The sequence below is a fragment of the Bidens hawaiensis genome, unplaced genomic scaffold (genome assembly GCF_021521415.1).
Source record: "Bidens hawaiensis isolate Kalapana, Puna unplaced genomic scaffold, B.hawaiensis_p1.1 tig00028456_1, whole genome shotgun sequence".
Taxonomy (NCBI): Eukaryota; Viridiplantae; Streptophyta; class Magnoliopsida; order Asterales; family Asteraceae; genus Bidens; species Bidens hawaiensis.
In genome coordinates, this window is record NW_027494638.1 from 314,921 (window position 1) to 328,252 (window position 13,332).

At 38.9% G+C, this 13,332-nt stretch overlaps 1 protein-coding gene and 1 long non-coding RNA gene across 2 annotated transcripts; one reads left to right on the forward strand and one right to left on the reverse strand.

Annotated features, from left to right (window-relative positions):
- Positions 1-679: 679 nt before the first annotated feature.
- Positions 680-1,360, reverse strand: LOC143577025 (uncharacterized). Its single transcript, XM_077060974.1, has one exon. It carries the CDS (start codon positions 1,358-1,360, stop codon positions 680-682), a length of 681 nt encoding a protein of 226 aa, XP_076917089.1.
- A 9,311-nt stretch (positions 1,361-10,671) lies between these two features.
- LOC143577028 (uncharacterized) lies at positions 10,672-12,892 on the forward strand. The gene is made up of 2 exons (XR_013143043.1): positions 10,672-11,512; positions 12,725-12,892. It is a non-coding gene; the product is annotated as an uncharacterized LOC143577028 (long non-coding RNA).
- The last annotated feature ends 440 nt before the right edge of the window (positions 12,893-13,332 follow it).

The following is a 13,332-nucleotide window of genomic DNA, read 5'->3' on the forward strand; positions in this document are numbered from 1 at the left end:
CAGGTAAATGGCTATCCCGTATGTCTACAAGTAGATAACATGACCGTTTACATATACAAGTATATGTCCCTCAAACTTGAGTAACCGACATGATTCTCAGCGAAAGAGTGCAAAAATGTTATTATTAATTTTTTAAAATATATATACATACATATATATATATATATATATATATTGCAACTAAGTAAAATAAACTCTCACCCTCACACTTAGAATGAAATCGTCCTCGATGAGAATAAGGAAAAGAAATAAAATAAATAAAATAAAAATAAAACTTAAAATTTTCAAGAATAAAACAAAGAACGGGTTACTCCCCTGGTTTGTATGCAGAATCCTCACCAGCTTTGTATCAATTGAAGACCGTATAGCATTTCATTCGTGGCCCAACCTCGGGGTAACAAGTTCCAAAACGCCATCAGAGCTACCACGCGCATAAAAATACCTACAATAACTCAAACTCGCTCGCATGTAGCGGCGTACAAAACAGAACACACATAAGAAATAAACATATTTTTTGTGTTTTTGTATTTTCTAATTTTTTTTAAATTTTTATTATTTCAATTTTTTTTATATATCTTTTTTTATAAATAACAAAAATTAAATGAAAAAACATAATAAAGAAAATCATAATACACACTCTACATCTCGGGCTGTCTCCCGAGTGATGCATCCAACACGTTTACGCCTTGGTGAGTAGGTCAAGGTAGAACAACTTGACTTTCTGATCAACAATTGGCTCGCCTATGTAGTGCTTCAACCTGTGACCGTTCACCTTGAACTTCCCACTTTCGTCTTCAATCTCAATTGTGCCATATAGGAATACCTCAGTAATGGTGAACCGACCTGACCATCGGGAATTCAGCTTCCCCGGAAATAACGATAATCGGGAATTATATAGCAAAACCCGATCCCTACACTTGAACTGTTTATCACCTCTCAACTTCCTATCATGCAGCTCTTTGGTCTTAAGCTTGTAATTGTACGAGTGTGCATAGGCATGATCGCGAAGGTCCTCTAACTCATGTATCTGATGGAAACGGTGAACTCCAGCAGTCAAAAGATCAAGGTTAACTGTTTGAAGCGCCCAAGAAGCACGGTGCTCCAATTGAACAGCCAGATGACAGGCTTTCCCATAAATCATCCGAAATGGTGTGGAACCGGTCGAAGTTTTGTACGCTGTATTGATAGCCCACAAGGCATCATCTAATTTGTCAGACCAGTCCTTTCGGTTTAGCCCAACCGTCTTCTCAAGAATGCGTTTGATGCCCCGGTTACTCACCTCTACCTGTCCACTAGTGTATGGGTGGTAGGCAGTCGCAAGCCGATGGGTGAGCCCATAGCGTTGTAACGCCTTCTCCATCTGCGCGTTGCAAAAGTGAGTACCTCGATCACTGATCAAGGCATTCGGTACACCAAAATGAGAGAAAAGATTTTTCAGAAATCTCACTACAAGTCGGGCGTTGTTAGTGGGCAAGGCTCTGGCCTTGACCCACTTGGAGACGTAATCAATTGCCACAAATATGTACTTATTACCTCTAGACGACGGGAATGGGCCCATAAAATCAATACCCCGAATGTCAAAAACCTCGCAAACCTGAATCGCATTTTGGGGCATCTCATTTCGGGATGAGATGTTACCAACACGCTGGCATCGGTCACAACTTTTAATGAACGCATGAGCATCTTTGAAAATCAAAGGCCGATAGAATCCTGAATCGAAGACCTTATTAGCAGCAAGAACAACACCATGGTGATCAACACCTCTTCAACATCTACACATTTCCTCACCAGCTGATCAACACCTATGCGGAAAAGAAATGGGTCATCCCAGATGTAGAACTTTACGTCAGCAAAGAATTTCTTCTTTTGCTTAAGAGACATCCTCCTAGGGAGGGAACCATCGACGAGAAAGTTTGAGATATTGGAAAACCACGGGTAGCCGTCATCCTGGGCTCTAACAAACATGAGATTCTCTATTGGGAAATGGTTGTTGATGTTGACCCTAGCATCTCCAATCTCGGCTCTCTCAAGACGTGGAAAGTGATCGGACGCTACTTTCTTGGCCCCCTTTTTATCATGGATTTCGATATCAAACTCTTGAAGCAGCAGGATCCATCGGATAAGAAGAGGCTTTGCGTCCTGCTTGTTGAAAAGATAACGAATGGCAACGTGATCCATGTAGATGACTGTTTTGGACAAAACAAGATAGGACCTAAACTTATCAAATGCAAACACCACAGCTAACAGCTCTTTCTCGGTGGTGGTGTAATTCACCTGAGCACTGTTTAAGGTTTGGCTCGCATAGTAGATCGGGTGGAAGTGCTTCTCTTTCCGCTATCCAAGCGCTGCTCCTACATCATAGTCGCTCTTGTCGCACATCAATTCGAATGACAAATACCAATCTAGGGCAATCATGATCAGGGCATTAACAAGTTTGTCTTTTAGAAGATCAAACGCCTCGATACACTGTTCAGAAAAGACAAATGGAGCGTCTTTCTCTAGTAGCTTGGTCATCGGTCTCGCAATTTTAGAGAAATATTTAATGAACCGGCGATAGAAACCTGCATGACCTAAGAAGCTACGTACGGATCTCACAGAAGCGGGAGGGGGAAGATTAGAAATGGTTTCAAGTTTAGCTCCATCGACCTCGATCCCTGCACTCGAGATCCTATGTCCTAGGACGATCCCCTCGCGTACCTTGAAGTGACACTACTACCAGTTGAGGACTAGGTTGGTGTCGATGTAACGAGCCATCATCCTATCAAGGTGGGAGAGACAATGATCGAAAGAAATCCTGAAGACAGAAAAATCGTCCATGACGACCTCCATGGAATCCTCGATCATATCGTGAAAGATCGCCACCATACATCGCTGGAAAGTAGCTGGAGCGTTACAGAGTCCAAAGGGCATGCGTTTATACCATAGGGGCAGGTGAATGTGGTTTTCTCTTGATCATCGGGAGAGATAGAGGAAAGTGATCTTTCCTAGTGGCATCATTCAGTCTGCGGTAGTCGATCCAGACTCTCCAACCTGTCATGGTCCTAGTGGAAATAAGCTCGTTCCTTTAATTGGTGATGACAGTCATGCCACTCTTTTTGGGAACCACTTGGACCGGATTCACCCAGGCGCTATCAGAGATGGGAAAATGATTCCCGCATCAAGGAGTTTGATGATTTCTTTCTTCACGACATCTAGCATTTTCGGATTAAGCCTCCGTTGAGGCTGAATGACGGATTTGAAATTATCCTCCATTAGGATATTATGAGCGCAGAACGAGGGATTAATCCCTTCAACAACTTCAACTTCTCGACTTCCGTCAAGGCAGACACGATGATGACGGGTAGCTTCCTCTCTTCATCCAGAAATGCATACTCCAATTGATCGGGTAGATCCTTAAGTTCTAAGGAAGGAGGAGGGCTCTAAACGAAAGGTAGGTCTCTCGGATCGTCTCGCACGATCTCAACAGCTGACTCTGAATCTAGGGGTGGTGACACGGTGTCATCCATCAATGGTTTAGTGGTCATGGCAACCATACCGACCTCTGAAATCTCCTCATCGAGGATCTATGGATCCAAGGTAGGTCGTCCACAAATGTTAGTGAAAAACTGCCACACATGCGTTACGATGGTGTCAACGAAATACAGGGAGTCGTCCGCCGACATGGGGTGTTTGAGTGATTGTCTTATGTCAAAGGTGACGTTATTATCCCCAGCTTTCAGAATCAATTTGCCCTAACGGACAGGCGATCAACGCCTGTACGGTGGCAAGAAATGGCCGGCCTAAAATGAGGGGGACATTATCATCCTCATTCATATCCAGAATGACAAAGTCCACCGGAAAGATGAACTTGTTGATACAAACAAGCATATTCTCGACCACCCCTCGTGGGTATTTCACGTAACGATCAGCAAGTTGGATACTCATTCGAGTTAGCCTTGGTTCGCCAAGACCCAATTTACTGAACAGAGAATACGACATGAGATTGATGCTGGCCCCAAGGTCGGCCAAAGCATGTCGAACCGTATCGTCGCCTAAGATGCAGGGAATTGTGAAACTCCCAGGATCGGCCATCTATTCAAGAAACTTGCTCTGCAATACTGCAGAGCACCCATCACTCAACCGAATAGAATAGACCTAAGCTAACTTCTCCTTATAGGAAAGAATGTACTTGAGGAATTTGGCATATTTGGGTATTTGAGTAAGCGCCTCAAGGAAAGGAATGTTCATGTGAAGCTGCTAGAGAAGTTCAAGGAACTTGGAGCTTTGCTCCCCGTCTCTTTCCGATCAGAGTCTCCCAGGATAAGGCAGCTTGGGTTTGTAGACTCTTAAAGGTGGGTTTGATGATAATGAAGGTATATCGGCCGACTTCGTACTTGCTAGAATAGTCTGCTGGTGTGCCTCGGCCGGAGGAGGCTTTATCTGGATCTCCTCGTCCACCTGTTCCTCTTCATCGACCGCAGGTGTGACAACTCTTGAAGGATCAGCCTGTCTTTCTCTTCTAGCACTGCTCCTAGTAGTCACTGCTTTATCGAACCCTCTCGTATTTTTCTCGTTATTACTTGGTAGTGAACCTGGTGCTCTCTCGGATAATTGGCAGGAAATCTCTCCAACGTGACGCTCAAGATTAGCTAGAGACGTGGCTTGGTTCTTCAAGATAGCATCGTGTTCCGCAAATTTCGCCTCATTTGTCACTCGGCTCCTCTTCAGCAGCTCAGCCATCGTCTCCTCTAGTGAGGCTTTCTTCTCCTCTCTCCCCACTTGTTCCGAACTCTCCTGACCAGAACCCATCCTGCCCGAATAGATTCTCTTGACGCTGGTTTTGGTTTTGGGCTTGGTAGCCACTAGCTTGTCCACCTCGATAGTTATTCTGATTTCTCCAGCCAGTGTTCCCGCCTAAGGCGGGGTTTTGATATCTCAAGGGTATGTAGACGAAGCCAACTTCCTCCTGATTGCTATCTGGCTTAATGGGATAGTCAATGGTGTCGTGACCCCCTCGAAAAACCTCACACTTCGCGACGCTCTCAACGGTAAGATCTCAAACGAGTTTGTTCAAAGCATCAATATGCGCCTGCATGCTAGTGTTCGAATCGACCTGAAGTACTCCTCTTGATGATGTGGAAGAATTTATGCCCCCGTGCCCCTCGTAGCTCGCTGCTAGATCATCAAAAAGCACGACGCACTCATTGGGATCTTTATTCTTGAGGAGGTTCCCATTAGTAGTTTGGTTCAACATCTCTCTCACGTGCTGAGTGGCTCCATTTTAGAATTTCTCGATGAGTATCCACTTATCTAAACCATGATGCGGACAACTAAGAAGGAGGTCCTTGAATCTTTCCCAAACTTCCCCGAAAGACTCGTCGAACCTCATGCGGAAAAAACAAATCTCCTTTAGCCATTTGTAGGCTTTTCCGGCGAGTGGGAAGGGAAAAAGACGGAGATAGATGGCTTCATCGTTCATGTTGCCGATATTAAAAGTTTTACAAATTTGAACAAACATTTTGATGTGGTTTGAAGGATCTTCACTCTCTAGCCCTTGGAATTGGAGTACAGTCTTGATGAGTTGCATGACATCGGCAGGAATGGACCAATTGCCAGCGGCGGCACCGTTCGGTAAGGTAATGCTAGAATGAGGATTCGGTGTCGGCCTACCATAGTCAGCTACTACTCTCCTAGGCGGTTGGTCACCCATGTTCCTATCCCTAGAAGATACAGAAGAAGAAGAAGAAGAAGAAGAAGAAGAATCAGAACCTGTCAGTGAAATAAAACGCTCTTTCTCGGGCTGGACTTTCTCGATATCGTCATACGTTTCAAGCTTCGGCGGTCCTTGTGAGCGGCTACGATGCATACGACTAAAAAGAAAAACTAAAATTAACTAAGTTAAAATTAAACTAAAAACAAATAAGCAAGTAAGCGGAAAATAGGTAAGTCCCCAAACTCGGGTCGTTCTCTAATCGCCTCAAACTGTGTCCCCGACAACGGCGCCAAAAACTTGATGTGCGAAAATATATATAAATAATAAACACGAATCTCAACTAAGCTTTAAAAACCAAACAGTCTATCCTAGTTCACACAAACGAGAAGTGTACCGGTCGTGTATAACAAAGATGAGGAAAGTCCGGATATCGAACTCGAAGACACGTGAGAACGACTCAGATTATAAACCCTACTCCAAGTCCTACCCTAATAATATTTAATTAATTTTATTTTCTTTTTATTTAATTTATACTAACTTAACTTAACAAAACTAACTGGAAAACTTAACAAAACTTGACAGGGTTTTAATGAATATGGCGAAACGACTACCTAGGCAAGAATCCTATTGATAGTTTAACAGCTAACGAAATTAACTAATCACATGACACCGGGATCTTAAAATAATCAACTAAGGCTAATTAAAGTTCGTTATATCACCTCTCGGTCTCACCAATTAACCCTCATAAATCAAAGAAGATTGAATAAAAGCACCGGGAAAAAGATTACTAAGGTACCCTAATGACGCATATCCTCTTGGACTCAACGACACAAAACCCGTTAAAAATTGGTACTAGGAATTATAGGGATAAAGGGGTAACAATGTCTAACTCAATCTAAGACACATACTTGCACACAAAACTAAACAGGATAAGACCATAACTCGCTCTCGCGCAATTCTAACCTAACCGAATAAAGACACGAGACAAACCGACTCCCTATTACCCCTCGCTCGCAAGGAAGGTGAACCTACTGAATTTTAATAATTAATCACACTCAAGATTCCTATGGTCGCGCTAACCACAAACAGATCAAAAACACCAAGTCTAAGACCTAAACGTAGAACCCTAACCGAACGACACACAATCAATCAATCAAAGTCATACGCGGAATCACAAGCAATAATTATATAAAAACATCATTTCAACACACCAAAGATCAAATTAAATAAAGTCTTTCAATAATAATACGTCATGTGATAAATCAAAACCAAATAAGCCGTCAAACAAAATCAATATTCATCTCAACCTAAGTAGTGCAAATAGTTTAGTTACTCATATTCAATAACGAACAATAAAATAATAATATGTAAATCATGTTTTCAATTTATGAAAATAATAAAAACATAAACCTTCAAAATAATAATATCCTTCTGCTGTGTCTCAACCCCTCCAAAGAATGGTCTCCACCAATAAATAATAATTGTGGTTGATCTCTTCACACCTCAAGACTTTTTAAAGATCTTTTATTCTTTCGTCTTTTTTTTCTTTCGATGCTACTGCCGAATGGATCTATTATTAGAGGTGTTAGCTTAAGTTATTAGTATTATTTTGATTTTCTAATGTTGCCGTCCCAACTTCTTTTTTGAGGTCTTAGGTTTACTTAATTTTTATATAATAATATATTATATTTATGCAATGCTTCACACAAATAGGCTCGGGCCGGTCTTTAACTTTGTTCTTCAAAATTTGATCATAAAGGCCCTTTTCTTCTTCAATAAACCCGGTTCTTTTCTCTTTTTCAAACCCGCAACCAAACAATGATAAATATATAACTATGTAAAATTATGCTAAGACAAGTTAAAAACATTAAATATTTGATATAAAAACAACTAAAACAATGATAAATGGTGTGGAAAAACAAGTTTGTTTTACAACATATCAATCAGATGTTTGACGGGTAAAGACGATATGCCTACAACTTTGGATGGGACCATGACAACCATAAAGACGTTTGCGGCAACTGAAAAAATCTTGGGGCGTGAAAGTCCAAAACCAACGTTTAAAAATGTGCCAAAGAACAATCGGTCTAGCAATCAAGGACACATGTCCATTTGATCGCGAATTCAACCGTCCGCAGAACCATCCCATGTGTCGGATGCACGAGCCCTAATTGTCCAAAAATAAAAAATACTCTTCAAGGAAGAGAGGATCGAAATTGGACTCCTCTCACCAAAACTCCGTTTGAAATTTTGACAACGGAAAACGTGAAATTCAATAAGCCTAAGACAATGTGGGAAGGACACACTTAAACCCAAACAAACATTGCATTTTTCATGACGATATCGGTCATAACACAGATGATTTCATTAGCCTAAGGCATGAATTCGAAGAGGCTATCAAATCTGGGAAACTTGAACACTTGCTGAAAAATGTCAGACAAGGGGCACACAAACAGCCCGCGCACATGAATAATGGCCACCCAAGAAACAAGTTAAAAATCATACCGTACATATGAACCAGGGCGGAAAATCTCGCGGACATAAGCGGTATGAAATCAGAGATGATGATGATTAGAAGAGTGAGGCAATATTGTTTCCGAGGGTTAAATGTGGACCATCCATGAAATATCCACTGATCATCACTGTATTGATCGGTCATTATAGATCGCAGTATGTGTTTTTCAACACAGGAAGCACATGTTATATCATGTATGAGCAGTGCTTTGAACAACTGGATGAGGAAGACAAAGCTCGGTTGAAGCGCATTCATGCGTCGGTAACAGGGTTTTGGTATGAAGTTATACACCCGCGAAAAGTAATAAATTTCCATGTTACATTAAGCAATGGTGTGCATTCAAGAACCAAGGACGTAAAATTTTTGGTTTTACCAGCAAAATCAAAAAAACGATGTCATTTTGGGTCGGGAAGCTATTGGGGACTTTAACGCCAATCCTTCTACAATGCACGATATGGTAGGAATTCTTACAAGGACATGAGTGTAAATAATACATGTCAATAAACATTGTTTTGTGACTGAAGGGTCAAAACCAGCTAAGGAACCAAAGGTTTTCGCAAGAACCAAACCTGAAAAATAGGGTTTAAATCACAAGTATCCTAATCAAGCAGTCATTATTGGACCCGCGGTTTCAGAAATAGTACGAACTGTCACACCCCAACCTAAGGCGAAAATGTCGGGGCACGAACTGATTGCTCACAGCTCGTAAGATACTATCATGCAAATTAATAAATGACAATATCTATTTAATTTGTTTAAATAAAACAAGTACAGTTAAGTACGTCAAGTATAAAGAAACTAAAACATGATCAATTAATTATTGAATAAGTTGTATAATAAAAGGCATCTCTACGTGATCTTCATCTTTCTAAACAACCAACCTGATAACCTGCAAGTGCGTACAAAATATATTTTTGTTAACAACACATGTTGAATTAGTAGATCACCAGTTTTGACACTAACATTATAATAATAGATCAGTAAAGAGCAAAACTGTTATCTATAAGTATATAAAATCAAACCATAGCATATAACATTGTAAACAAATAATGATGAATGGGCTAAATCGTTGCCATGCGAATCGGACATTGGTTACCAAGAATGAGTTGTCGGTGAAACCATTGTCATGCGATCAGACGCCAACCTCTATGACATGATGTGAATATAATGATGGACCTCTCCGAATGCGGTAAATAAACACATAAACAAATAACAAATAGCAAGTAGTCACTCAGTTGTTACACAACACTAATATTAATAGTTTGCAATTGAGAATATAATAAAATGTGTAAAAGTGAAGGTTGATAAAAGTACGCATAAGCCCCCAAAACATTGAAAATAAGTAAAATAGTGGAGTGATTACTCACCTGAGGAAATGAACAAATGATCAATGAACGATGTGAGAAACTTTAATCCTTCGGGATACATCGACAATGATTCCTAGTTAAATAATATAATATTATGAGTTAATAATAAATGGTATAACATATATAATTTATTTAGGATTTCAGTGATTTGAATCATGTTTGGGATTATAATATTATTGATTGAACGAACAATTTCTATTGTAATTATTTGAGTAAAAATTAATGTTATCGTTTAACATTTATTTACTAACATCATTATTTTTTAATATTTATAAAATTACCCTTATTTAAAAATATATTTACTTATAATGGTTATAAATTATATATATATACACACACACCAAAAATCTATAATGAGATTATTTGTCAAGAACGTAAAACTTAATGGTGTCGGTAAAATAAAATAACGTTTTTTATAGCTAATCATAATTTATCAATTATTAAAATTAAATAATATAATTAACAAAAACTGTTTTAAAAAATAAAACCGCAAAAACCGAGTGGCCGGATTCGAACCCGCGACCACTAGGTCTCTGACCAAAACACACTCTCCAAACCATCTGATCTAGCACGTCAATTGGTTAAGACATGAGAACAATATATTAAAATACAGAATATGATAAAAACCCCAAATTCATATAAACCCTAATTCTTTAATCTATTAAACTGATTAATGATCGTTCAATTAGAGTAAGTGTTACTGGATATGGGTTAATTACGAACCTGTTACATATAACAATTACCTTAAAGGCTAATGGATTGATAGCAAACGGCAATATACAGTTGACGGCCCAAAAGGACGAACATGTTCGATGACTGCGCATTGCATAATAAAATTAAACTTGGGGTTTTGATTCGCGAGATCATGGAGAGGATGCAGTAGGGTTTAATTAGATTATATTGATCTATTAGTGGTCTATTGTTATATTGGTATGAACGGTTTTCGTTAATTATGTAAACGAGATCAAATTGATCGAAATTCCTTAATTAGTTGCGTCGGTGAGATTGTAATATACATATACTAGGTTAGTGACCCGTGTGTTACACAGGTTGAAGAAAATAAATTTGAATTTAAAGAAATATAAAAAAATAGATAACATAATAAAAATATTGCATGAATCCTATAAATTTACTGTCGGTGAGAATGTTGATATAATAAATATTGTTTTAAATATAATAAAATAAGTTAAAAATTATTATACAACGTAAACAGCCCAATAAAAACATAAGCATACGTTCATTAACATTTTAAATAGAAATAAAATATATAAACATTAAAAAAGAAGTACAGTTTACATGCAAATAAATACGAGTATTATACTGAAGGAAAGTAAGAACATTAAAAAAAACATGGTACTACAATGTGATCCAACTCATAAACCTCCCCAGTCAGTTGTGATTAGGGATGAGGTCGGGATGGTACTGGTACCATACCATACCAGTACCGAAAATTCAAAATTAGTAATGATTTGTCACTTATATAATGTGACAGATTATGAAATGAATTAAGTGTAAACAAAAGATGTAACTATGTAAGTTTAAATAGGATACCAATATATGAACTACAATGTTCCATAAAATAAAATGCAAACGAAAGTCAATACATAAGTCGAATTACAATAAATAAATGTAACTTCAATTTGAATATAGATGTCATAACTCTTTAAATACCTCATTGTATACCACAGTTGTATTAGTAACATTACCGTTCTTGTCAAATATTAATAGTTTAAGCCCGTCTCTACTTTTTACTCGAGATAATGCTACATATAGTTGACCATGTGAAAACACTGGCTCCTTCAGAAACAAACCCACTCTAGATAGCGACTGTCCTTGACTCTTATTTATCGTTATTGCAAAACATACGACTAGTGGAAATAGGTAACCGGTCGCCAGTACTATTGTAAGGCGAAACCGGTTGCAGGACGCATTCAATAGGTAGTACGCGGCGCATTGTTACGCAAAATCGAGCCCAAAAACCTTTTTAAACACGCATCTGTGCGCCTGTGCATATTAATAAGTATGCATATTTTGTTAATATGAAACATACACACTGTTGAATAATAATAATAATAATAATAATAATAATATAAAATTTAAAAATACTAAGGTGCTGTTTGTTTTTCAGAGGTAAAATGTCAGAAGACTACGAAACCACATCTGCCAACATCTGTAGCAGAAGAGGTGGACCAAAACTCTGCAGTCTGCAACAAGAAGACTGTTTGTTTTTTAATAACTGCAGACTACCAAAACTATTCTAAATCTAATCTAATCTAATCTCAGAAGACATATAACAAGTTAATGTTTGATATATTAGCTAGCATTCACAGTTCAAGTAACTTCAAAGCAATTATCTTTTCCACAAACTAACGCCTAACATAGCAACAATTATCAAGTAAAATCATGAAAATGTTTATAGCATAAAAATAACAATCAAAACACGTATTCATTACCACGAGACAAACAAACACACACTCTGGTTCAATAAGCCCTAACAATCACCAAAATCAATCAAAACATGTATTAACCACTACGAGATAGCATAATCTGGTTCAATAAACCCTAAAATCACCAAACTCAATAATAACAGAACCTACACACCAAACATCAATAGTAACAAAAGGTATGAAATTAAACCTGATATGGGGGAATAGAGGACGGCAGGGTTGCAGCGGTGGGGCGGCACTGGAGCAGTAGAGCGGCAGCGGCAGGTTGCGGCGGTGGGGCGGCGGCGCTGGAGCAGTGGAGAGATGGGGTTGCAGCGGTGGGGGAGTTGGGCGGCAGTGGAGCGACGGGTTGATGGTGGGTGAGTTGGGTGGCAGTGGAGAGGATGAGGAGATTAGGGTTCGGGAGTGTCTGATGGAATAAGAAAGATGGAAAGAAATTGGTTAGAAGAGGTGAGAAGTAACAATACCAACACTTCTGGGAGAAGAGGGCGCGCAGACGTTTTTTAATGAAACGTCATCGGAAAAACAAACACACTGCAGAGCCCAACGTCTGCGCGCCCTCTTCTCAGTGCAGACAAAAGAGGTGGAGAAGAGCTTTTGAGGAAAAACAAACAACACCTAATACTGGAAAGTTCATGCGAAATGGGAAACCGGTCGCTGGAACTTGTGTAACGCGAAATCGGTTGCGGGACGTATTCAAAAGGTAACCGGTCACCGGTAGTACGCAGCGCATTGTTACGTGAAATAGGCCCATAAACCTTTTTAAACACGTAACTGTGCGCGTGCGCATATTAATAAGTATGCATTTTTTTAATATGAAACATATATACACACTGTTAAAATAATAATAATAATAATAATAATAATATTATTATTAAATTTAAAAATACACCGGTCGCCGGTACTTGTGAAACGCGAAACCGGTTGCGGGACGCATTCAATAGATAACCGGTCACCGGTAGTACGCAGCGTATTGTTACGCGAAATCGGCACATAAACATTATTTAAACACGTAACTGTGCGCCTGCGCATATTAATAAGTATGCATTTTTTTAATATGAAACATATATACACACTGTTGAAATAATAATAATAATAATAATAATAATAATAATAATAATAATAATAATAATAATAATATTAAATTTAAAAATACACTGGTCGCCGGTACTTGTGTAACTCGAAACCGGTTGCGGGACGCATTCAATAGATAACCGGTCACCGGTAGTACGCAGCGCATTGTTACGTGAAATCGGCCCATAAACATTATTTAAACACGTAACTGTGCGCCTGCGCATATTAATAAGTATG

What these genes read in the sequence shown, in the direction of transcription:
- LOC143577025 (XM_077060974.1), bottom strand. Translation starts at nt 1,360, where the DNA reads ATGGAGAAGGCGTTACAACGCTATGGGCTCACCCATCGGCTTGCGACT.